The 25,480-nt window shown below is 49.7% G+C and overlaps 1 protein-coding gene across 6 annotated transcripts; it reads left to right on the top strand.

Moving 5' to 3' along the window:
• The first annotated feature begins 427 nt into the window (after nucleotides 1-427).
• Nucleotides 428-25,019, top strand: dlg5a (discs, large homolog 5a (Drosophila)). 6 transcript variants are annotated; one of them, XM_057048074.1, is made up of 35 exons: nucleotides 428-612; nucleotides 924-1,163; nucleotides 7,782-7,850; nucleotides 8,481-8,655; nucleotides 9,012-9,155; nucleotides 9,665-9,848; nucleotides 10,472-10,731; nucleotides 10,836-11,148; nucleotides 11,286-11,516; nucleotides 11,853-12,037; nucleotides 12,108-12,233; nucleotides 12,890-13,022; nucleotides 13,138-13,265; nucleotides 13,343-13,518; nucleotides 13,611-13,714; nucleotides 14,637-14,729; nucleotides 14,814-15,857; nucleotides 16,206-16,326; nucleotides 16,405-16,549; nucleotides 16,633-16,766; nucleotides 16,877-16,966; nucleotides 17,223-17,391; nucleotides 17,570-17,647; nucleotides 18,443-18,605; nucleotides 19,155-19,288; nucleotides 19,549-19,713; nucleotides 19,799-19,982; nucleotides 20,514-20,662; nucleotides 21,223-21,393; nucleotides 21,921-22,111; nucleotides 22,184-22,327; nucleotides 22,450-22,577; nucleotides 22,697-22,806; nucleotides 22,922-23,031; nucleotides 23,107-25,019. In XM_057048074.1, the coding sequence occupies exons 1-35, from the start codon at nucleotides 561-563 to the stop codon at nucleotides 23,208-23,210; spliced, it is 6,147 nt and encodes a 2,048-aa protein (XP_056904054.1). In that variant the 5' UTR covers nucleotides 428-560; the 3' UTR covers nucleotides 23,211-25,019. The 6 variants fall into 6 exon arrangements, with proteins under 6 accessions (XP_056904054.1, XP_056904053.1, XP_056904055.1 ...); XM_057048073.1 differs by having other exon boundaries at nucleotides 428-1,163; XM_057048075.1 differs by having other exon boundaries at nucleotides 428-1,163; nucleotides 16,633-16,733.
• Nucleotides 25,020-25,480: the final 461 nt, after the last annotated feature.

The raw sequence follows: 25,480 nt of genomic DNA on the forward strand, positions 1-25,480 counted from the left end.
ACATTCACAAGAGTATTGATATTTAAGACGACTGTTGCTAGTAGGGTGCATGATGTGTATTCTGAGAGATTTAAAATTTTTAATCCCACTTCCATTCAAGTGTTGGTTTGTAATGGTCACCTATGGATGCATGTTTATTTTATTTTTTTTAAGCTGTGAAATAAAGGTCAAGGATGATAATTTGCAGCATGGATCTATCGTATCCTGTACGTTGTATCGTCGTCGTTGCCCACAGAACATGCATATTTTTTAAAAGGACGATTTTTATGTAAATTTTCCCCATTCTCGTCGAATACGCCGGGGATTTTCGACGTACTACGCAGAGATGTAGACGCCCATTGAATAAATGGGTGTGTCTTAACCAACGCCCGCCCCGTTTTACCTAATATGGTCACGGGACCGAGCGTTGATTGACAGCGTGCAGCAGCTGCTGAGTTGCTCAGACATGGCGGAGGATACAGTGTAACTGGGGATCGGCGGCGGAGTTACGTGAGTTTTCCCCGCACCCGAGTCGCCGAATACGCGTTAAATGGTACGCAAGACGAGGACGATGTGTACAGATGGAGAGGGCTCTGGGAGGAACCACGAAACGACCTGAACGGCCTCTCGCGAGTAAGATGGAAAAATGTATCGCTGTTTAGTGCAGTCAACAGCCTTGGGCAACAAATATGGCTTCTTGTGCCTTTTTCAATATGCTGTAAATATTGATCTCCCGTGTACGCTAACGCCGTGGTGGCTCCGGCTAACTTCTGCAAGCCACGATAAGTTGAGTTAAGTCGCTCGGTACTTCTGATCGGTGAGGATTATTAGGTCCACGTCTGGGGTTAGCGGGGAAGCTACGGAACTACAGCGGGTAGCAATGGAGCCAAAGCACAAAGAGTTGCTAGATCAGTGTCACCAGAACTTATTGGAGTCCATAACAGATGCGGACCGGGTCATCGAGCTGCTGATAGTTTCTGGCACCCTCAGCCAGCTCGATAGGTTCGAGCTGGACCAGAACTGCTCGTCCAGCGCCGAGAAAGTCGACCACCTTTTGAAGATGCTGATGAACAAGGAGAGCGACCATTTCCTCGACCTGTGCGTGGCCCTGGAGAAGGCATACCCCGACCTGTACGCTGCCCTGTTCGCCAACAACGGCGGAGGACCCGTGGACCACTCCACCGGTAAGAGCTGCATATAAAACGGGCTTTCTCCTCCAAACGAGCCGCCTTGCCTCTGCATGACCCCGGCACTGTTTGTACAACATGGGTGGTCTGGCATGTAGAGCTTGTGCAGATAGTCAACGTTCCCATTCTTATTTACCTCCGCGAAATCTGTGTAAAATGCAAATAAAGGATCACGTGAATGTTGCAAGGACGTGCAGCAGTGCCGTGTTCGGCTCCAGAACCCTCTGACCCAGGTAAAGTGCTGAAGTGAACGTGAGCCATAATGCACCAACCATGCATGCCTTAATTAAAACGTCCCTGTACTGTGCGTCACACCCCGCACCCATGATGCATGTGTGATGTTTGCTGCAACTGTGAGATCGGCCACGCCGGATCCTTTTTGCATCAGTGCCAGTGTGTACCTGGGTGGTTACCATGGCGCGCATCCCTGACACGGCTGTCCTGTGTGTGGCAAATGTCTGCCAGTGTACACGGGCGTCCTGGTGTGTTTAAAGTATTCCACCTCGCAGCAGTCCAACGTTCTTCCTACATTTTTAATGGCGGTGTGTGCTGTGCTCGTGTCCTCGCGGCGGCCGCATCCACTTCAGCAGGTTTCAATTGCTGTTTTTGCACAGAGACAAAGAGCAGCCAAGTGTAAAAGCCTCGTCTAGTTTATCCTGGTTTGGTTTGTCTGAATGACCAAAGCCAGTGGCTTACTCACAACCAGCGTCACGCCCCCGGGCCCTGAATGCAGGATGAACCTTGGGGTACAAAAGAGGAGATTTGGAGCCTCGGTTTCCTCTGATAGAGCCCGTGGTTAATTAAAAACATTCAGGATAGCCGTCCTAAGCTGTAGTAAGTCGGTCGGCTCGTCGCTTTGCTAATAGTTCTGCTTTTTTGAGTTCTTCAGAATACTGCTGCGGGTTCTGAAACATGTGGTCGGTTGTTGTCAGTTGTGGCTTTGAGGTTTTCCTACACGGGTCAGGGGTGTGACCGGTCTCTTTACAGGAACAAGCGCGCCATTTTCATCCTCTGGGTGTTTCAGCCGAGGATTAGATGCTACTCCTGCTTTATTTTATCACACTCTCCACTTCACAGGCCCGCGTTGGGCGCAGCGGTCTTGGATCCCTCTGCGCATTGTCTTTTTTTCCGACGTGTTATCATCTTTAATGTTGTGATTCGGGCTGATGCGATTACAGCGTTTAACCACACTTGCGAGAGAGCGAAGACGAGCTCCGTCAGATTAGCTTCAGGCCAGAGAGTCTGGTAGGAAGTGCACGGTGGGAAGAGCTCTCCAGAAGCCCCGCTGCGCCTGCGAACGACACGGGGTGTGAAGAGGGGGGGGTATGAGCGCGTGATGAGTCTCGCTGATAGCAAACCTGCTCGCGCGTCACTTCCCTGCACTTGCTCGGATTAATTGCGTTCCACCTGCACCTCACACACCGCATGCTTATGAAAGCACCGAGGCTCCCAATGAACATCTAAAAGCACCCAGATTAAAAGTGCACACGCACCAAAGCTCCTTTTTTCGCTCACTCTTGAGGGGAGGCAGAAGAACCGTTAAATATTTAACTGTTTTTGTGCACGACTCCCGTTCGAGGACATCATTTTCTTTCAGCCCATTTCCTAAATTTTTCTTAGAGTAATGAGCCTGCTGAGAGTTCCACCTGGATTTAAATCCACCTTCTGATCTGTCGCCTATCGAGATCTTCTCAACCTCCTGGTTTCAGGTTCCTGCTCCTGATGGCCTTTCTCCCCCGTTACCCCCGTCTTTCCAGTTTCTCTGTCTCATTATGTTTCTGGTCTCGCCACAAAGTGATTTAGTTGTTTCACTTAAAGGTACATGGGGACACGCCGGACCATCAGAGACGGGCGACAGAGAGAGGGGAGCTGGAGCGAGAGGGGGAGACAACAGGCCTTTTGTTGAGGAGTTGAGCAAGCCTGAAGTGCCCAGTCAGCAGCTTGCTCTGTGTACTGGGAATCTAGGGTGTAGGATTGTGTGCTGTGTGTGTTGGAGGGTGGGGAGGGTTGCCTTTCTCTTTGTCAACCAGTTTGTGTCCCACTCTATAAAGCACAGTGGACAGACAGGATGAGTTATGGCTCTGACGCTCTTGTCACAGCAGTTGCTCTTAAATATACAGTCGCAGCTGAATCTGCCCTCACTGACTCACACCGTTACTCATGGTCCTCCTCTCCCCTCGCCACTCTTTTGTTCCCCAGATTGACTTCCAGTTGTGGGAAATTAAAGCTGTTGGATCTGCTGTCAGCTGATCTGACTGTATTCTCATCATTGATGTCATTTGTGGAAGCTAGGTGTTATTTTCTTGGTGGCATCTTTCCTGCCCCTGGAGCTGCAGGCCGACGGTCGATGCTGCCACGGCGTTCCCTGAATGTTGCAACCTTCAGTTTAGAACCAATCAGTGACTCTGGAACACTGATTTAAGTGTTCGTTGTCGGCGATTTGCAGTAAACTGTAATGTTGTTGATAACAGTAAAGTAGGTAGCCAGCCCCGACAATCTACCATCATTACCGGTATCGGTCTGATACTGGATCAGTACCTGTGTGGGTGGCTGTTGGAGATGGAGACTTTGTTTTCTACCAGTGTTGCTGCTGTAACATTTAAATTAGCATTTAAATGGCCAATTCCTGTGTGCCTAGGGTGGGGGGGGGGGGTTGTACACACAATAACCTGCGTTATTATTACCTCATATGTAGAAGAATAATTCCTCCCTCCCACACGGTGGGTTATTGATTGATAGATCAGCACTGGGTATCAGCTGAGACTGTACGCTCGGGTATCGGTATCAGGACTCTCCCAGTAGACAGACTGGACTGGACTGGTTACTCTGAAGAAGCTGAAATGGCTTCGTTGATAAATGCTCAATAAATGGATCCAATCTCGGGCGGCGGCGGCGGATGACGGGCCGACCACGGCAGTTTTACTGGCTGTTTGTCCTCCATGAATCCAATCCGCTAACCTTTACACACTTTTGTCTGCGTGTGTAAACAGTGCACATATTTACACTCCAACATTAATATGTGTTGGCAGGTTTATTTACACTCTTAAGTGTGTGAACCACGACCAGGAGGCTTCAGTGCCAAACGCGGCTCTGTTACTGTTTTCCACCCCCCAGCACCCCCATTTTAATTACCCACACGGTTGGTGAGTCTAAATGTTTACCAGTGAGCTGAAGTCATAGAAATAAACAGCTTGTGCTGGTGTACCCGTCCTTTGTTTTCCTTTTTTTCCCCGGCGCCGTCTTTCCTGTATATCCCTCCTCTTCCTCCCCTCATGGTGTCCAAGCTGTGTCTCATCCCCTTTTATTTTCCTCGGCTCTCCATCTGTTTCATTGCTGCCTGCCCAAACTGATTTAGGTCAGGTTGGACCGCTAACAACCAGCCAATGATGGAGATCCTTACATTTTGTAAAGTAAAAAGTGCAATTTTCCAGTTACACGCGACCTGTTTATGCGCTAAACTCTCTTCTGAGCTCCAAAACAAACTCGACGTGCTCTGAAAATAGTTTATGAGTCGGAGAAGACTCCTTCTGTATTCCAGTAAACATGACGGGAATTTGACAGAGATTCCAACGGCGCGTTCGAGCCTCCAGCAGCAGCCTCGTCGTGCGACGGCGTGCCGCGTTCGAAGGACGCCGCAGACATTTCTCCATCTTTTTTTTTGTTTTTCTGACCCAGCCTCGGGTGCAGCCGAGCTCTTCAAAGCGAAATGATGTCACAGCTTTGCTGAGCTCGGGCTCTTCACGGAGAAAACCCTATTATCTGATAGTCGTCCAGGCTCTGGGGGGAGGATGGCGGGGGGGGGGGGGCTTTTGGTGCTGCTCAGCAGTTCAGTAAGATCTTCAGAGCTGAAGTTTGCGAATCCTCTTCTGTGCAGCCTCATGTTTCACATCTGCAGTAAATATTGGCTTCAGTCAACAAGATACCAGCTCTTGTTTTGCCGCCGGTCCAGAGTTTGTGGAAGGTTTGACTCCGAGATGAACACGGCGCTGTGAGTCAGGGGACGTGCGTGCGACGGAGTAATCAGGCCTCACGGAGTCATCGTGTTCCACGTCTTCGTGTTTATGCTCAACGTCAACTCTTTAAATCGGACGATCAATCCTTTAATCTGGCAGTGAGGTTTTCCCTGGAGCTCTGCCCGGGATCTTGGCCCGCGGTGTCGCTGCCTGCGCAGACATTCGTCCCGGGTTACACGGCCAAGTGCAGGCAGGGATTAGGGAAGGTTGCGCAGCAAGGGAGGGAAACTTTCCTTTAATAAGAGCGTCACAGATCGTAGGGATGTTGGAGATTCATCGTGCCGACAGGCTCCCTCCAGGTTACTCATCTTTACCGAAGCACACTTAAAATAAACAAGGAGATTTCAGGGAAATGAGTGGCTCCACTTTTGGCTGTCAACCTGACAGCAACCTGTCAGGAAACTGAATTGTGTGTCCAGGCATAATCATTATCTTGTGCTCTTGGTGTTTGGGGAATCCCCTCAGAGTCGGCTGAAGTAATCTTCCAGATCTGATGAATAATTTGGTCTGAGCTGACAGTGGAATCGAGACTGCGAGGCTCTCCGATAAGGATTCTCCTCCGGCAGCCTGATTCTCCTCTTTTTTTCCCCTCCACACTGTTGCAGAATTTGCTATTCCTCTCATCTCTTTTCACCATGGCAACGCATGCCATCTTGCTTTATGTGCCAGAGAACATAATCTGGTTGTCTGAAGCAACTGTTGGTCGCTGAACGCATCGCTAGATGGGGAAGAAAGGGGAGTGGGGGATGTGGAACCCTTAGGTAGGGTGAGCACTCCCCTGACCTATTTAAATCACAGCGACGGGCCTTTGTTGCCCCCCCGCCTCAGGTCTCGCGCTGGAATATTTCTCACTTCTCGGTGCATGCAAGTCAGGAGCAGATGCTCACTCCGTATTATCATAGCTGATGGCCTCTGGTGGAATCCGCCATCGTGTGTCTGAAATTAGCAGTTTTGGGTTGTGATCCGAGCTCTGATTTGCTCCTGCTTTGACAGACGTGTATCATCATCATCTGCAAGGATGCCTTATTTATTGATGTGCTAAATCCATTTACAAATGATCCGCCCCGTTAGCTTTATCTGCTGCTAATCGGTATCGATGATTGGAAAAGGCTCGCACACGTGCTCACAGAGAGAGCAGGCTTGTGCCTGGCGTGAGATCCATCTCGTCTTTGGTGCATTTACGGGTTTAAATGTGGTGATGTGTGGTTCCGTTGTCTTTTGGTGGGGGGGGCATGTTGGTTATTTTATTCGTATTGAAGGGGATTACAGGGATTTTAATACATTTCCAAGTCGCACGATAACTGAGATCGAAAGGTTCACTCAGCCTGTACCGCCGCGCACTTTTGAAGAAGATTTAATGGCTCATGACTTTGCAACACGTGCTGATTCACGTGAAATGAACGCGCGCCGCTCTTATCGCTCGGCGTTGATTTACAGGGGGTGGGGGAGTGATGATGTGCAGAGAAGCTCTCATCACGTCTGGTGGAACAATATGAAATTAAAGCTCGGCGCTCCGAGCGCTTTGCAGAGGAAAAGTGCGGAGCGTCGGGGAGTCTGTCACAACAGATTAAAAGCCTTTCCTCACCGCTCCTCTTCCTCATCTCTTCAGCACAGTCTGTCTTTATCTCTGCTACAAGTTAGTTAGGCGATCCACTTTTATCCGCCCTCCTCCGTTCCGCGCCTCCTCCCCGTTCCTTTCGGCAGGCCCCGAGTGTGAGTGGCTCAGTCGCGCGGAGCTCACAGTTAATTAGGCCTGGCCTCGTCGCACACTCGGGGCCGGAGCGGGGAGCTGTAGCTCACCCCTGACGGGAGGTGAGGACAGAGATGGAGATCTGGGACAGTCGCTGTCAATCTGTTGCTGACAAAGCCGGCTTCTCCTGAAGTGTGTGTTTGTGTGCGTGTGCTGCAAAGCTTTTGTCTGGGAGGTTTGTGTGCACTTATCACGTTACATTATTCCTCCACGTGTCCCACTATGGGGGGAAGGGGGGGGTTACGCCACTTCAGATTTGCTTTTGTTGATCCTGACTATCTGAAGCTTGTGTGGCAGACACGCACGCACGCACGCACAGTGCAGCTCTGTTACATGTGTGCCTTTAAAAAGGGGACAGTTTAAAGAGAGCAGATTAGATGTATGTGAAAGAAGACAAATGTATGTTTTTTTGTGCTGCTAAATTCAGCAGCAGCTTGCACATCCTCCCCGAACCCGTCCTCTACATAAGGAAACCATTTGTTGAAGCATCAGCCGCTCACAGCGAGTGTTTTCCAGCTTGTTTGTGTCAGCCTCTGAGCAGGCACAATCTGCCTTTCACACACACTCTCCGACGGAACGTGTAAAACATCCCTCAGCTTTACTCCCTGCATGGTTATTCAAATTATTTTCTCGCCTCATCTCCCTCTGCACACGCTTAACATAAAAGGAGAAAATCCCATTTCACCCGTGACATTCTGCCCGCGTAGCTGCAACACACGGGGAGGATGTAAAGCTGGGGGAGGAATGTTTCAGTGATGAGATGACGTAGGGAAATCTGTCCGTCCCTGGCAGATTGAATCGGATGCGTTGACACCGTGTCTGAACCCACGTCTCTGTTTGGTCTCTTGGCAGGGTCCACGTACAGCGTCCTCTCCACCATGCCCTCAGACTCGGAGAGCAGCAGCTCTCTCAGTAGCGTCGGTACGTATAAACCCCAAAGCGAGGTTAATGCGTGTGTCTCGGCTGCATTCTGACAGCCGGGACGTTTATGCTCATTTAAGTGTTATTCCCGCTCGTCTGCAGGATTATCGGTGCTAGGTATTTTTATTTTGGCATTTAAAGCCCTTTTGGGGGCTGAAACCTCCTCCCAGTGTCTTCCTGCTTCCTTAAGGGAGGGTCTGGCTTTTCCAGTGCAAAGATGGAGATTGCTCTGCTGTGGAAGGCTATAAAAGATATAATAGATGCACCCGCTTGGACCTGGGGGAGTCATCACTCGAAAACAACATAAATGAATGTTGGACAAATAAATAAAATGTAGTTATGGAGTGTTGCCATCCTGATTCCTGTTTTCTGAGGTTGCTTCAAGATGGCTGCATTTTCAAATGTTTGTAGTTTATTAAATATAAAGTTTTACTAGCCAATATAGACCAAGCAATGGAATATAAGATGACCTTTATCCGTCCCATATTGGGGAAATTTTGCAATGTTTAAACAGCACAAAATACACACCAAACATCACTTACATCATGTTATTGACGTGTGTAAAACGCCGTCTGTCACTCTGCTCACGTAAGGCCGAGACAAACGCGTGTAATTTGTTCGCTCTTGCAGGCTCGCCTGTGAACGGCGAGGCTTCCTCCCCACCCCCAGCAATCAACGACAACCGGCCAGCCAGCGACAGCCTGGACACGATCCTGTTCCAACTCCGCCAGGTCACCAGGGAGAGGGACGAGCTCCGCAAGCGTCTGGCGTTGGCATCGCCCGGCACCACCTTCGATGACTGCAGGTATAGATCCCCTCCCGCCTGCCAAGCTGACGCTCCTGCTTTCAGTCCAGTTGGTAACGGTTCCCTTTGGCTGCTGGCTTGTTTCTCCTCCAGATTGTTAATTCTCTTTTTTCTTTTTTAAAAACCAAAGACTGTCTTGAACTTACCAGATGTTCGTGCAGCGGAGGACACAAAGGCTGCTTGGCTTCGGTTGATGCACGCTTTTATTTAGAATTCCTTTACTTCTGCTCAAATATTCCATTCCTATCTCGTGAATTGTTATACAGCCAGAAGGTCGACCTTCTGTCTGAGCCGCCGCGCTATCGTGCAAAGCTGACGGGGGGGGTCTTGATTCCGTACTGCTTTCCGTCCTTCAGGCCGAATTCCAAACCCAGTCATGACTACGAGCGTCTGAAGAGTCAGTGCATGAGGGCCATGGCAGATCTGCAGTCTCTTCAGAACCAGCACACCAAAACGCTGAAGAGGTGCGAGGAGGCCGTGAAAGAGGCCGACTTCTACCAGTAAGTAGCTGTTTTATCGCGTGATCTCAGTTCTGCTGAAATGTGCCGTGTTGGGGATCTGATGGCCATCCCGTCATCTGCTGAATAATTTTTACAGTGGAAACGACTACCCCCCCCCCCCCCTCCCTTTGGAACAGAAACTGACACGGTGTCGCAATTAAGCTGATTACATTCGCGTCCCTCGGAGCTACAGCTGGGTATCGCATTAGAGGGGAATGGACTCCTAAGAGAAAAGAAAAAATATATGCGCTCTTTTAAACGCTGAGAAAAGGAGGAATTTAGCCTAACAGCTCATTAGTTAAGAGGACATTTCTGGAGCATAGAAACCAACTTTACGGTTTGTTAGCTCTGCTGTCTTTTTTTGTAGGGAGTGAGGGCTCCCTAAAATACCTCCTGGAAAGATCCTCCTGGAGGGACTTTTAGAAAACTGACTTTTCCCAATACATTGTCTGCTTTTTTGTGCATATGCGTATGTGATTCATCCCCCTGTACCCACACGTACCCTCCAGCATGCTGCACAGCCGCGTCCTGGGAGAACAGACTCAGCTGAAGGAGGAGATGGAGGCACTCAGGAGGGACAACGCCCAACTCGTCCGTGAACACAACCACCTAAAACAGAACTGCGAGGAGCTTAAGAGGCTGCACGGTCAAGACCAGACAGAGCTGGCAGATCTGAGGCTGCAGCAACAGCAGGTACACACACACACTCACACACACTCTCACACACACACACACACACACAAACATGCTTGCACTCACTCATCTGTCCGGAGGTCATGAATTACAGATGGTAGATCCACTATGTCAAATTTAACTCTGACACTTATTTCCCATACGTTTGCACATTATCCTTCTGAGCTCTTTTATTTTTGCACAGTAAACTTCTATTTTTTTCTAGCTTACTGTGCACCCTGCTCTGCATTAACGGTGACATGGCCCCTGTTGCACTTTGATGCTGCACTGTCTTGCGCAGCACCCTCGGGACCGCTGCGGTGGCTAAGAGTTTGAGGCAGCCAGGCAGAGGGAAGTGCACACAGAGCATTTCTGAAAAGGGCAAACACAGAGGAGAAGGGCTTTCACGTGGCAAAGGGCACACTGACCTCAACCCTGTCGCTGTGTGAGATCAGTGAAGGCAGTCTATGCTGCGCTGACAAAGTCAATAAATCACTGAGGTTGGAGCTGCTGTTGGGAATCGGCAGAACTAAAACAAACTTTTAAAATAATATTTGCGTAGCGTATAATAGCTAGTCCGTAATCTGGCACGAAAGGTGTTAATGTTGGTTGTCAAATGACATTTTATCTCGTCTTGTCTTAAGGTAATGAGAGAAAAAGGCTCCTCCGAGGTGCTAAACAAATTGTATGACACGGCCATGGACAAGCTTGAGGGTGTGAAGAAGGAATACGACGCCCTGAGCAAGCGCTACAGCGAGAAGGTCGCCAGCCACAACACGGACTTGAGCCGCCTGGAGCAGGCCGAGGAGGAGAACCGGCGGCTACAGAAGCAGATGGACGCCCTGCTCAAACAGAGGGACTCGGCCATACAGTACCAGCAGCAGTGCTCCACCTCGATGAGGAGGTGAGAACGTGCATCATCTGCATGTGGCAGCTGCTCTACTGCAGGAGGCAGTGAGCCACTGGCTTCCTGTGGCGGTTTCTCACTCAAGTCCAATTCCCTTTCAGGTTTGATTCGGTGCAGCAGGAGCTGAACAAGTTCTCCTCACAGAACAAGGAGCTGCAGAGGGAGATGGAGCGCCTGCAGTCGGAGGTGACGCGCTACATGAACCTGCAGCTCAAATCGGCCAAGGACTGCGAGAAGTACAAGGAGGAGAGGGACTCGGTGTTCAACGAGTATCGCCTCATCATGAGCGAGCGCGACCAGGTGATCAAGGAGGTGGACAAGCTGCAGACGGAACTGGAATCGGCAGAGGCGAGGCTGAAGAACACCTCCTCGGAGAGAGTGGTGGCCAGCGAAGAGTTGGAGGCGCTCAGACAGGTATTTCCCAGCCTCCGATGGCATCACCGTCCCAACCAGACATAAAGAGACCTTACAACCTGCAAAATGGGGAATTTAGCTATTTAAACTGTTAAAACCGTGGCCAAAATCCGGAATTAACTGCGTCATCGTGACAGGAGTTGAACTCGTCGCTGGTGGACCGCGACAGGGCCATCTGCGAAAGAAACGAGTTGCTGGAGAAATACTGTCACGAGGTGAAAGACAAGGCCGAAGCCCAGAAGGAACTGAGCCAGGCGTGCAAGGACATCGAGATGGTCAGGGAGGAGAGGGACGTGGCCCGCAAGGAGAGGACCGAGGCCATCATTCAAAGGGACCAGCTGCTCAGAGAATACTATCAGGCCAGACAGGTAACAAACACAAGCAAACTTAACGTTGACAGCACAGAGTCAAAGGTCAGACCCATGATAAAGAGCTTGGGGCCTTCAGGCAGATGTTAGTTAGTGGATTAGTTTGTTGTTGGGCTCATCTCTAAGTAGATTTAAGTGCCCCTCTCTCATCTCTCTCTCTTTCTCTCTCTCTCCGTTGGATGGCGCTGAAACCATTTGTGTATTTGTCTTTGCAATTAGAGTTCAATTTGGCGATCGTGAAGGTCACAGCGGTGTATATACGACCTCCACATTCACTGTTTTTATTCGGTGTGCAGAAAACTGTTGGTGTTCATCCGTCTCTGCTGAACGTTTTAGAAACAAGACACGGCAACATTGGACATGGAACGAGCCAATAAAGAGATCGAGGTGCTGAGGAAACAGTATGAAGCCATGTCCCAGGAACTGAAGGAGGCCACTCAGGAGGCCGAGGTGGCCAAATGTCGACGGGACTGGGCCTTTCAGGAGAGAGACAAGATCGTGGCGGAGAGGGAGAGCATAAGGTCAGTCTGTGTGAGGCCAAAGTCTCATGGCAGGGCCGGTGTAGGTCTCACCTCTTCTTTCCTCTCCCAGGACTCTGTGCGATAACCTGCGGCGCGAACGGGACCGGGCTGTCAGCGATCTCGCCGACGCCCTGCGGAATTTGGACGACATGAGGAAACAGAAGAACGACGCCCTGCGCGAGCTCAAAGAGATCAAGTGAGTCGACGCTTCGCTTCTACAGCCTCAGCCGCGATGCAAATCACAGTAAATGTGTAATCAAAATGTAAATTCTTCTGGTAACTCAGTCGTGGCCCAGTCATCCCTCCACTCTGCTGGCATTCTGTGTTCTGCCTTTGTCTTCTAAGCTCTTGTACTTTGTGTATGTGACCGACTATAAGCTGTGATATTCTGCCTTTGGAGGCTTCACTGAGCTCAGTTGGTTGCTTGGAGCCATTTTTTCAGGCCAGATTATAAATGTAATCCTGGAAAAAGCAGCAGCTTTTCGACCACACAAGCACGTGTGGTTTCACTCTGTGCTCCTCTCTTTAATGTAACAGCTCCCTCTACTGGCCAAAGTCTATATGACGCCGCTTTCAGATGTTAAACGACAATAACGGTGCAAGAATTTAATGTCAGAAGGAGCTTTAGGGAGCATCTCAGAAGGGAAGCATGTATTTACTGGTAGTTATTGTGTGCATTCCTCTTTTGAATTAAAAATTAAATTAATATTCTACAAATGGCTGGATGAAGAAAAACAGAGAATCCTTTGTTGCTTATCTTCTGAAAATGTTCGTGCCAGTTTCTCTGTCGTCTTTGGCTTTATGTCCTCCAGTATCTGACCTTTGACTTTGTGTGCCACATATTCCTTTAAGGGAGAAGATGGAGAGCCAGCTGGAAAAGGAGGCCCGCTTCTGTCAGCTTATAGCCCACAGCTCTCACGACTCAGCCATCGACACAGATTCCCTGGAGTGGGAGACAGAGGTGGTGGAGTTTGAGAAAGACAGGGTGAGAGCCGAGCATGGAGCTTATTACAGAGAGCGATCCAAGAAAAGTTGCCTGGTTAAAAAAATAAAATAAAAAAAATGTCACAGTGAATTAATTTACTGATTCTGTTTTACAGGATGACATGGATTTGAAAGCACTTGGGTTTGACATTGCAGAGGGGGTAAATGATCCGTATTTACCAGGCGATTGTGGAATATTTGTTACAAGAGTGGACAAAGGAAGTGTTGCAGACGGACGGTTAAGGTACGAGCAGTCACACATTTTTCTCTCCGCTAACAGTTTATCGAACGCTTCATCAGTCACCTCCTTCGCGTTTTCAGAGTGAACGATTGGCTGCTGAAGATTAATGACATCGACTTGACAAATAAGGACCGGAAGCAGGTCGTAAAGGCCGTTCTGAACGGAGGAGGACTGATCAATATGGTGGTACGACGAAGGAAATCTCTGGGAGGAAGGCTCGTCACTCCTGTTCACATTAACCTCATGGGACACAAAGGTACAGCAAAGCCATCATTTACCTGCTGGGAAATCCATCCGCTTCCATGGTGGTGTTCAGTCAATTTCTATATTTTTTATTTGTATCTTCAGACAGTGGGATCAGCCTGGAGAACGGCGTTTTCGTCACCGCCATTGTCCAGGGTAGTCCAGCGGCCAGGGACGGCTCCCTCACAGTGGGAGACCGGCTGATCGCTGTGAGTACCCACATCTTCCGGGTCCAAATCCATGGCTTGTTTCATTTTATTCCACATTCCGAGGCTCAGATAAGGTGGGATTTGGTCGAGTGTGTGAAGTAAAAAGAGTATTAAAAAAAAATCCCTAATAAAGTCCTCAAAAAAGGTCCAGCCATAAAAGGCTAGGTGGCGCTGTCCCTGCGCATATCACCACAGTCTGATCCTACCGGAGCCAAAAGGCTAATGTCAGAAAGGAACCGTGCGTGCCCGATTTCTCAAAGGTGGCCTCGCTAATCAGCCAGTGGCAGCAGATATCTTAACTCCGTCAAATTAGGCATGAAACCTGTACTTGAGCTGTAAATCCCAGAGCGCTTGGATAACTGTTCCCCATGCAGAGGCAGAGCGCTCTCCTCCGCGTCGTCAGGGACCTCATAGTTCAGCCACAACTGCAATGGGCAGTTGCAACAGTAAATAGAGGGGATGAGTTTGGAGTCAGTGGAGTATCAGTTTATCAGGCCCATGTGGACATTAATCATATTACTGTATCAGACTATGCATGAATCATTAATTGCTATATAGAGCCCAGAGTGCAGATTTATTAATGAATTATACATGGGTTTTTCTGCAATATCAGCTGAAATCTGGCTCAGCTTTGAGGTCAGGTGCCCTTTTGCATTTAAGCACACGTGACATAAGGCTGAATTTCAATGTGCTGGATCTGAGGAGTTGCGTAATACTCGTTTCACTCTTTTCTATCCTCGACAATTTCAAATTAAACTTTCTCTCTGAAGGCTCCTGCAGATAGTGGTGCGAGTCTTTTTTAATATAAGAAGGGTAAATACCGAGTCCGACCGCACGTACGCGTGTCTCGGAGGGACTTCATGCATGTGGCTTTCGTGCTGGAGAGCGCCCCTCATTTCTAACAACTCTCTCTGCTCCCCAGATCAATGGCATCGCCCTGGACAACAAATCTGTGACCGAGTGTGAGGCTCTGTTGAGGAGCTGCAGGGACACTCTCAGCTTGTCCCTCATGAAGGTAGTTGTGATTTTATACCTCACTTATGCAAACATCTTGATTTCAGTTCAGGCGGTGTGGCTAATCGTTCCCTCCGGCCCACAGTTTTTCCCTCATAGCACATCAGGCCAGAACCTTTTTGAGTGTTTGCGCGAGACGTCCGAAAAGTCCAACGGGCGCGTCCACCTGTCGGACTTGCACTCGCGGAACAGCCGCAACCTCAAACACAACAGCTCCACGCAGACGGACATCTTCTGCACGGATGCTGGGGGCAGCAGCACAGGCAGCATCTCTGGAGACAGGAGGAAAGGCCGAGGGGAATGTGAGGACATGTACAAGCCCTTCTCCATGGGTTCCCTCCACGCCACCAGCCTGCGTCCGGCCTCGGACCTGGGCACCGGGCGATACGGGCCCAGTGCTTTCCAAGAGTGCTGTCCCTACGCAAAAGGACCTTCCTCCTTGCCGTTTGAACCCGTCACCACCTCGGACTGCGTCACGATGGAGGCCGCCCTGGAGAAGAAGCACAGTGGGGGCACGTGGCCCAAGATGATGGCGGGGGGGATGTCGGTCGCGCCTGATAACAGCGGATCCATCACAGCCGCAGCTCAGCTCTCCATCTACAAATCGCCAAAGCAGAGGAAGTCCATATTTGATCCAGACACTTTCAAACGTCCCGAAACTCCCTCCTCCAAGATGGAGTACGTGGCAGCCAACCAGATCGCGGCAGCTGCCGCCTCCGCTGCTGCGGTTTCACACTCCCCGCAGCCCTCGAAGACAGATTCCCTCTCATCCTCTTCCACCCCTACCCCCACCCCTCCAACCCCACCCACCCGCAGCGACTCCTTTAAGTTCAAACACAAGCACCAGAGCAGCTCCGCCTCCGACTGCACCGTTACCTCAGACAGCAAAGGAGAGGCCGCCGTCGCCACGGCAGTGGGGGAGAGGAGGGAGCGGGGCGAGCGCGAGAGAGACAGGAACGGCAACCACTACTTCCTGGACGGTAAAGTGCTCACCTCGCGGAAGTCTTGCGACGAGGACATCGGCAGGACGAGAGGGGAGGAGCCAGAGGTCAAGAGACCACGCCCTAAATCGGCCCCGGCACTTCGCCGCAGGATGACGCCGCAGACCGTCACTCTTCCGACCTTCCAGGTGCGTCTAAGATTCGGACAGCTCAAAATGGTGATGTCATAGGAACAGCAAAGTCAGCATCCCACTGTCTCTGCTGTTTCTATCCCTGTTTTAATGTCCCTCTTCGGTTATCTCGTTGGCTAAAGTATCAGTTTCAGTAATGGACCTCAGTGTATCCATCAAATGCAGCTCTGGAGTCAGGCAACCATGCCTGACTGCCCCCCCCCCGGCGTTTGAAGTGAAGCCTTGCTTTATTTTTCTGTGGTTGGACGTTGGTTTTGCCATTTTTCTCACCTGCCGCCCGTCTCCAGCACAGAGATGACACATCCTTTAAAAGTTGTAACCATTTGCTCCCGTCTTTCGTCACAGAGCTACTGCCATGACGACCACTCACCGGAGCCCAGGGACATGCTCCGCTCCTCCCCCAGCCGCTCCCACAGGCACAGCGTGGGGTTCGTCCCCACCGTCTACAACGGCACCCTACCTCCCAGTGAGCCTCTCCCATGTTCAACAGAAACTCTCGCGCTCTCGTCCCTTCTAACGCGGCGCCACGTCTGCGCTCTTCCAGACTCCGCCCACAGGGGTCTCTCTCCTTGCCCCGCTGTGACGGCCGTGATGAGGAATCCCGTCTACACCGTACGCAGTCATCGCGTTCATACCAGCAACTGCCCGTCTGTTGCCTCCCAGATTTGTCACCAGCACACCCACACTAGGTTTTGTTATTTCCACACTTATTAAAGACCTATTTTTTCAGGTTTTATTTTAGGCTAAGCAATATTGTTTTTGTGGTTGGCAGCCCTCAACACCAGGGTCGTCTGAGCCTGGATCTGAGCCAGCAGAAACGCACCAACGACTACTCGGAATCGGCCTCGTCGCGCAGTAGCAGAGCTTCACACGGTACAAATTCACTGCCCTCCAGCGCTCGACTCGGTCAGTCTGACACCCACGCATGCATGCAACACACACACACACACACAAAAAGTGTCGTAGCTCCAGTGTCCAATTACCGCGTCTCAAGCCTCACGTGCGTTTGCTTCCAGGTTCTTCTAGCAACGTTCAGTACCGCACAGAGAGGATCAAAATCCCCTCCACGCCACGCTATCCTCGCTCCATGCTGGGCTCAGACAGAGGTACTGTGTTTACCACACCACTAATAAAATATTCAAAGGCCAGAGGTTTATTTTACTTAAAAGGAGTGGAACGTGCAGCTATTTTTCCAAGTATCCCACAATCGCAAACCCAGATCGTACTTCTGACACCTCTTTTTGGTGGGACTGTGAATCACACTGAGCAGTGTCATATCTGAAGTGGGCTATACTGTCCTGCTATTAATAACTGTGAATAATTCTTTGTGTCAATGCGGCCTTATTCCTCCCTTCGTTGCAGGCTCCCTCTCCCACTCTGAGTGTAGCAGTCCCAGTCTTATCACGCCACCGCAGTCCCCTCTTAATCTGGAGACCTCCTCATTTGCCAGCAGCCAATCGCAAGGCTCCATTTCCACCTTACCTCGGATCTCGGTCAGCCCTGTGCCAATAGGGGAACGGAGAAAAGACAGGTATAGCGCGCTGCTTCCCCCTCGCTCTTATATTCTGCTAGCTTAAAATGTTCAATCTTAACCTTTTCTGTAACGTTCCTTTGAGGACACATTCCATTTTTGCTGTCTCTGTATGATATCTGTCCTCCATTCTCCTCTCTATCTTCCTCCCGCCTCTCCGCAAACCTCATATTTTCAGATCTCTTTATCGTAATCGATCTTTTCTAAGGATTCCTCTGGCTGCTAGGCCGAGGTTCTCCTCTCTCAGAAGCCTCAGGTTCGTGTCAAGGTTCGAGTAAAGGCAAAGCCCCATCACCCCTCCCCCCCCCCCCCCCCTCCCAACCCCCCACCCCGAGTTCACGTCCTTCACATGCATCAGTGCAGTTTCACAAAGACGCCGACCAGGCCTGTGCAATCTCTATGCACCGTACACGGAATGCAGAGGAGAATTTGCGATGCTGTTCTGGTTTGAGGCGTCAGGACTGCTGGCTGTCTGCATGACGTGTGTGTTATTGTCATTGGGAGAGCGAAACGGCCGAACCACTGGAACCCCGGCTGTTGCATGCAGCACCACACAGTGACAACCTGGTCACCATGCATGCTCCTCACAGCCACTGTTGTGAAATGCTCTTATTACTCCTCTGGGCCTTGGCCTTATGACCTTTTTGTCCCCTCATCTCTCAGTGCTGATGCATTCCTCTCATTATTTTGCCCTGTCCAAGGCCAGCTCGGCACCGACGCACAGAGTTCATGCAGATCTCTTCCATGCGAAGAGATTTCACTTGCGTTTGCTTTTCTGAAGCTGCACAATTTCCCCGCAGTCCCGACCTGTCCGGTTCCTTCCGTTAAACCAGCCGTAAAACTGTGTTCAAGAGAGATGATCAGTTTCCAGGCCTGGGGGGGAATGCAAGCTCAGGCAGCTTTAAAGTATTTCCTCTATCCTTTGAGTTTCTCTGAAAACCCCTGGTTGCCAGTATCTCTCCACAGCTGTAACTGTTGCACCATGTCAGCGTTTCCTCTCCTCGTATTCCTGAGACGCCGCTCACGCGTTGGTATTTCTTCCTCCCACCAGGCCGTACCTGGAGGAGCCGCGCAATGTCATCGTGCACAAAGGTGCGGAACCACTGGGTATCTCCATAGTCAGCGGGGAAAACGGAGGAATCTTTGTCTCCAAAGTTACTGGAGGCAGCATCGCCCACCAGGCGGGATTAGAGTATGGAGACCAATTACTGGAGGTATGAAGGATGCACTCTGTGTCAGGAAGGTTTCGCCTTCCAGCAGCATGAAAAGAACTCACTGCCAGACGTCCTTCAGGGAAAAGTACACTATAGGAACCCCTTTAATGTTTAAAGTGCCTGACTTGATGTATGATTTCTCCAAAGGCTTAGACATTCTGCTGTCGGCTGACTGCATTCATTACCGTTGTCACGGTTCCCAGGATTTTAGCGCAGGCTGAAATGCATTCATTCCAAATGCACTTTTCATTGCGTATATGAAAAATTGCTGCGCGAGCTGAAATTCTGTCGCAGTATTACTTGATTAATGTTGGTGCCAGCGTCGCAGTCTCAATGTGTTGGACGATGGGGCAACAGATTGGGACTGCTTTCTTTTAAGTAACACACTGCTGCTTGATAAGATCTTAATTTGTACTTCATTTTGGAGGAACTGCTCTTGCAGAGTGTCTCCTGCATTATTACAGCTGACATTAAATTCAGGCAGGGAGCCCACCACGCTCATCTTTCTGCTCTTAATCTCTCTGCAATCACATTTCCTTCCTGTATTAGTATAATGGAATAAACTTGCGGAACGCCACTGAGCAGCAGGCCCGGCTCATCATCGGGCAGCAGTGCGATACCATCACCATCATGGCCCAGTACAACCCACACATGTACCAGCTGGGCAACCACTCTCGCTCCAGGTAACAGGATGTTACACTCTGTTCCCGTGGGTGTGTTTTGTCTGATTTCTGAATCGGTGTAAATAGGCTTTGATGTTTTAGCAATAAGCCATTAGCTTGTATGATTGTTCAAAACATGGAAGTGCTACGCAGGCTAATGCTAAACCAGGGAACATATAAAACATTTAAGTCATTGTTTCTGTAATGAATCTACGCATTAGCCGAGGCTCTGGGAGACCTAATGGCATCGCCGGTGCCATTTTTATTTCTTTTTAATGCAGCTCTCGTCTGGAGCCCGTCAGCACCCAGTCCACTCCTCAGGGGAGCGGAGCTGCCACCCCCGAAAGTCACTCTGCCATCGATACGCTCAGCGAACAGGACGAAGGCACGCTCACGCCCTCTTCCAAACAGACCACCCCCACCACCAGCCCCTGCAGTTTGTTAAGGTGAGCCGCGAACAGCTGATCGATGCTTTGCTAACGAGACGCACCCGCCCCGCGACCTTCTGACCCTCTGCTTGTTGCTCGGCAGGATGCCGTCTGAGGGCGGCAGGAAGGTGGGCGAGCCGCGGCTGGTGATGGTACGCAGACCCGGGGTGGAGGTGGGAGTCATGCTCTGTGGAGGGAACCTGCGGGGTGTTTACATAGAGAGCGTGGATGAGGACAGTCCCGCCAGGGGCCCTGATGGGCTGCTCCCTGGGGACCTCATTCTGGAGGTGCGAACTTAAAAACAGGCTGACTTTAAAACTTTAATGCTCTTTAATTCTCTCTGTACTGATGATCCTGCTGTCATGCCAAGATTTTCCTTTACTGCCCCTGTAATCGCCACCTAACTTCTGGATCTGTGTGGGGCCCCATCAGAACTCTCAGGCATTCTCCCGCCTGCCGCTGCTCTCCATTGATCTTCTTGTCCGTCTTCCCTCTCCATTTCCCATTCTTTCCAAAGGGCAGCAAACTCATAATAAACAATTCTTGGCTTGCTCCCACTCAGCCCAATGCTCAGAGAAGCTTCTATCTGAGTTGCCATGAAGCTTTGTCATTAGTCTGCACAGCATCAGCCCGTCCTTCAATTTTCCACCCTGTTTGTTTTCTTCCTCACATACCCCGGACGAATCAATACCGCGACACTTTATTACAGCCCAAAGTGTGGAAGAAATGTAGCGTAGTGGAGCCTTTCCAGCCACGGTAACACTCACAAATGAATCTACTCCCGAAGTTGTTTTTCATATGTTTAACTTCCCTTTTAGTACAACTCGGTGAGCATGAAGAATAAAACTGCAGAGGAGGTGTATGTGGAGATGTTGAAGCCTGCAGAGACGGTTACTTTAAAGGTGCAGCATCGGCCAGATGACTTCAGCGTGATGAAAGATCTCCCAGGAGATGGATTTTATATCAGGTAGGTGCACGCCGACCCTGCGCGACCTCATCTTGGTCCACGATTCTATATTTAATATCCAAAAATGTCCCATTGGACGAGCTGGAAACTTTCTCATTAAACCAATTATGTCCCAGATCCACCGTGTGATTGCGACGACGCTAATCCCACCACAAATATAGGTTATCTAATCTCTCTGCGCCGCGGGCCTCAGGCCCAACGCGCCGTTCCTTTCAGCACCTCCATACTTTCCGTCCGAAATGCATTGTGTAAAGCGGAGCTCAAAAATAGTTCCGCTTTATTGTTACTTCGGCCGGGGTTGTCTTTCCACAGCTGCTGCGGTCACTTGTCACATAGGCGAGTGCGCTCGTGATGTCATTGGCAGTAAATACACTCGTCCCGCCAACTGTTCAGCAATAACTTAAGAGGCTTCGGGAGGAAGTGAAGCGCTCCGCTCGCTTTCTCTCCATGTCCCCTCCTTCCATCCTGGCCGTCTTTTATCTGTTCTCTTCTCACCTCTCCCTCCACTCTTCACTGCTCTCCGTAACTCGCCGTCTGTCTTGGTCCGTGCTTCCCACCAGAGCACTTTACGACCGCGTGGGCGAGGCCGAGGGGGACCTCAGTTTTAAGAAGGATGACATCCTGTTCGTGGATGAGTCTTTACCAAAGGGGAGCTTCGGGACCTGGATGGCCTGGCAGCTAGACGAGAACGCACAGAAGATCCAGAGGGGTCAGATCCCCAGCAAGTACATGTGGGTGGAGAATGTGACACACACACACACACACACACACACACACACACACACACACTCTTGGCTACAGTTGCTTTTCCACTATTTGTTGGAACAAACCAACACGGGCGACATCTTGTCCCATCATGGTAAATGTTGCTCAGCAGTCAAAACGACGGTCTGACCTTCCAAAACCGGTTTGCACCAGTATTTGTGAGCGAATATAAAAGTGCACGTATGTAAGAGATGGTTCCTACGTGGTGGGAAGTACCCTGCTATCTGTTCAAATTAAGATTGTTCCTGTGTTTTAAAGGTGTCCAAATGACAACCCGTCATTGGAACAATGAAGTCGTTCCTCCTGTGTAGATACATTTTTGTATTGTGTTGTCGTCCCTGAGATGATACCCAGTAATTTCAGAGTGTAGAGTTATATCATTTAAGTTGATGCTCTATAATTTTCATTAATTCAGAGTGCGCCAGTGTCGGTTTCTGTCTCATCAAGGGTCTCGTGGTTCTATCTCATATGTGGTCGTTCCCCGTGTCGGTAGGATGGACCAGGAGTTTTACCGCCGCCACAGCATGACGGAAATGAAGGAAGACTCCAGCAAGTCCCTGTCCGCCGCCGCCCGCAGGTCTTTCTTCAGGAGGAAACAGAAACACAAGCGCAGCAGCTCCAAAGACAGCAAAGAGACGGTGGCCTTGGACGCCATCAGCACGGACTCCATCCCGTTCCTGGACGGTGAGGAGATCGTGTTGGAGGTTATTGAGTAGAAGAAGCAGCGCGTGATCCAATCTCTGTTCTTTGCATCAGACTGCGTGAGTCTGGCTTACCAGAGGGTCCAGAAGGTGGAATGTACCTCTCCTCGACCGGTACTCGTCCTCGGGCCCCTCACCGACGCCGTCAAGGAGATGCTGGTCAAGGAGTCTCCTGGGAAGTACTGCAGGTGTATTCTGGGTGAGTTGAGGCTCATTGGCTATGAATCTGATGGACGGACGACTGCAGTTGGGTTTGGTTCCACTCGGGCTTGAAGAAGCTCCCGCATTTAAGCAATTCGCTCTCCTTTCTTGCGTCTGCAGAGCTGATGAAGGCGTCCCAGCAGGCCATCGAGCGCGGCGTCAAAGATTGCCTCTTCATCGACTTCAAGCGCAGGAGTGGCCATTTCGACGTGACCACGGTTGCTTCGATCAAAGAAATCACGGAAAAGGTATCGTGCCAGCAGCTCTCGCAGATCTGATCAGCAGAAAATAAAATCCTTCAGCGTCTGTTCGCTCAAGACAAAACCAGCACGGCACATAATGATGGCAGCATTTCTCTTCAACCCAGGGCTGTCACTGTTTGCTCGACATCGGCCCGCACGCCATCGAGAGACTCCACAGCGTTCACATTTACCCCATCGTCGTTTTTGTCCGCTACAAAAACGCCAAGCAGATCAAGTAAGCAGCAGCGTCCTCAGCAAAATCCATTTGTGAACCTTTATGAACATTTAAACGAAATCAGCCGTTTCCCATCAAAAGCTCCAATGAATTTCCCCTTTTTCTGTTTTCCCAGGGAGCAAAAAGATCCGGTTTATCTGAGGGATAAAGTGTCTCAAAAACATTCCAAGGAGCAGTTTGAAAATGCACAGAAGATCGAGCAAGAATATAGCAAATTCTTCACAGGTGCGTGCGCAAACGGAGCATTTGGAGCGGGCGGGTGAAGCTGGGCGCTGTGCTGACGCTGCGTTTGTGTTGCAGGTATTGTCCAGGGTGGCAGCCTCCCCTACATTTGCACTCAGATCATAACTATAGTTGATCAAGAACAAAGTAAAGTCCTGTGGACTCCGCTCGGCTGCCCCTAGAGGAGAACAGCCGCCACTACAGCATGCTGCGTCTCGCTGCTCCATTCTCGAACACTAATTAACTGTTTCACACCACAACGATAGGTACACTACAGTGAACTAGTTATGTAAATTATTGATATATTTTTATTTTGTCTATTTGTTATGATTTGTAATCAGAGCCTCCTTTTTATTTCCCGACGTGCTCCGGAGCAGGTCCGTAGCACTGGACCTTGACGTTAAGTTCATTCAGTCTTCCCTAAGGGTTCCTGGTGGTGTGTTCGTAATGCTGCATTGTAAGTGTCCGTTTACAGTCGAGACGAGTCCGGCTATCGGTGTTTTAGTATTTGCTCAAGCGCGTATTCAAACCTCACGAATAATAATGAAGTCCAGCCTCCCTCCTGACCCGCACATGTAAACGAACCAAATGTGTGACTTCCCCGCCGTGCTGCCCCCCTTAGCAGTGACTGACCACCGAGTTTTGTGCATTTGTTTTTGTGCGTCTGTGAAAGAGCGACGACCTCGTCTGGGTTGAGTTGCAGAAATGGGAGTGCAGGGGTCCGACATCACATCTCCAAAAAAAACAAAACAAACCTGGATCAAACCTCATGAAGTAGAGCATGTAGCTGTGCGCCTCCACGCCACGGCCGGGAACACGCGCCAGTGTTCACTCTATGCATTGTGTTTCTATAGTAGCAGGGCATGTGGACAGTTTATCAGCCTTTCGGAAGTGCCTTCGGAGAAAAGGGCGCCATCTGAAAACACCCCCCCCCCCTCCCGTTCCAGCCCCTGCGACTGTCTGGGGGGGCTGATTTGAGATCCGTGTTGTCGAGCGCAGGACAACGGCGAGGATTTGGGAGCAGGCCGAAGAGGCGGTCAGCAGGTTTCACTCTTCAGAATGCACTCCAGGGCTAGACAGACCACTGTGTAACTATCATTTCTTTCTCTTTAACATATATTTAACAACCTTAGAGAGTTTAACCAGTATGCAGATAAAACAGAAAAAAATATATATACATATATATAAAATATATATTACATGTATTTTCACTAGGTCAGATACCTAGGAACATCAAGTCACGTCTTAGCAGGTATTAGCATGTTTTTCTTTTCTTTTTTTTGTTTTTACCAGTTTATTCTCGTTTTTCGTGGTCGGTTCGTTGTCGGTCATTTATCGATGTGTTCATGTTAAAGAGACACTAAAGAAGTAAACTTTGCAGGGTAATATTTTAAACCGTTGTTTAAATGATGGTGACTTTTCTTTGTCGATTTTTTTTTCCCTCCCCCACAGAGGAGGCAAAGCAAACTAAGAACTATTCTGCCCTTTTTCAGAAAACCGAAAACGCCACCCTCTCACGTGCCAAAATCCACTGAGGCAAACTTCATCCTATTTTCTGTTTTGCACTTGTTTACCTGTTGACCTTAAACACGTAAAACGGTACTTTCATTTTTACTTCAACAAAGACGTTTTTACCTCTCACACGAGTTCCTTACATTTCATCGATTGCCTTTTAATTTCCTAATTTGAAGAAAAGGATCACTTCTTATTTGCGTTATTAAAAAGGGATCTATTCTTGCACAGGCTCTCAAAGGAAAATTGGTCCACCAGTTTGACTATTGGGCTAAAAGACAAAGCGACAAACCTTCCTATTTTTCTGCATAGTTAGCATGCGCTAGACGGAGAGTGAGCGGGATACAATGTGGAACGGTTGTATTTTTGTAGAACGGTTCTAGGTGCCAGGTACTAATTGAAAATTTCTTTCATTGAAAAGAATGTGATTTGTATGTTGAGACATAACATGTGAATAAAACTCATTTTCTGTATCACAACACGGACTCTCAGTGTTAATATGTTGTACTTCTCTGCCTCCAACTTCTGGCTCGGTGACCATTTTAGCAGAACTGGCAGCGCAAGGGGGGGGGGAAGGATAAATGAGATGTCTGACTTCTTATTTTTAGTCATATTTTAATGAAGGAATCAGACGGTCTTTTCATTTCTCGCTGAAATGTGCCGCTCGAGATGGATGAGCGCGAATCCACTTTGCTAAGGCGGCACATGGAAGATTGGCAGATGGAATGGACATCTATTTCTGCTCCCAGATAAGGCGGCGTGACAATCTGCCAGGAGCGAGGATCCCAGGAGGGAGCGATTAAAGACGCAGCCTTCCTTCGGCATTAAGGAGGCTGAGGGGACGTTCTGCTGGTAGCGGGTCGGCCTGCGACGCCTTCGCAGAGCAGAGGTCATGTTACACTTGGCTCCTGTTGAAATCTCAACTAGAAACCCTTAAAAA

The sequence above is a fragment of the Takifugu flavidus genome, chromosome 11 (assembly GCF_003711565.1).
Source record: "Takifugu flavidus isolate HTHZ2018 chromosome 11, ASM371156v2, whole genome shotgun sequence".
Lineage (NCBI taxonomy): Eukaryota > Metazoa > Chordata > Actinopteri > Tetraodontiformes > Tetraodontidae > Takifugu > Takifugu flavidus.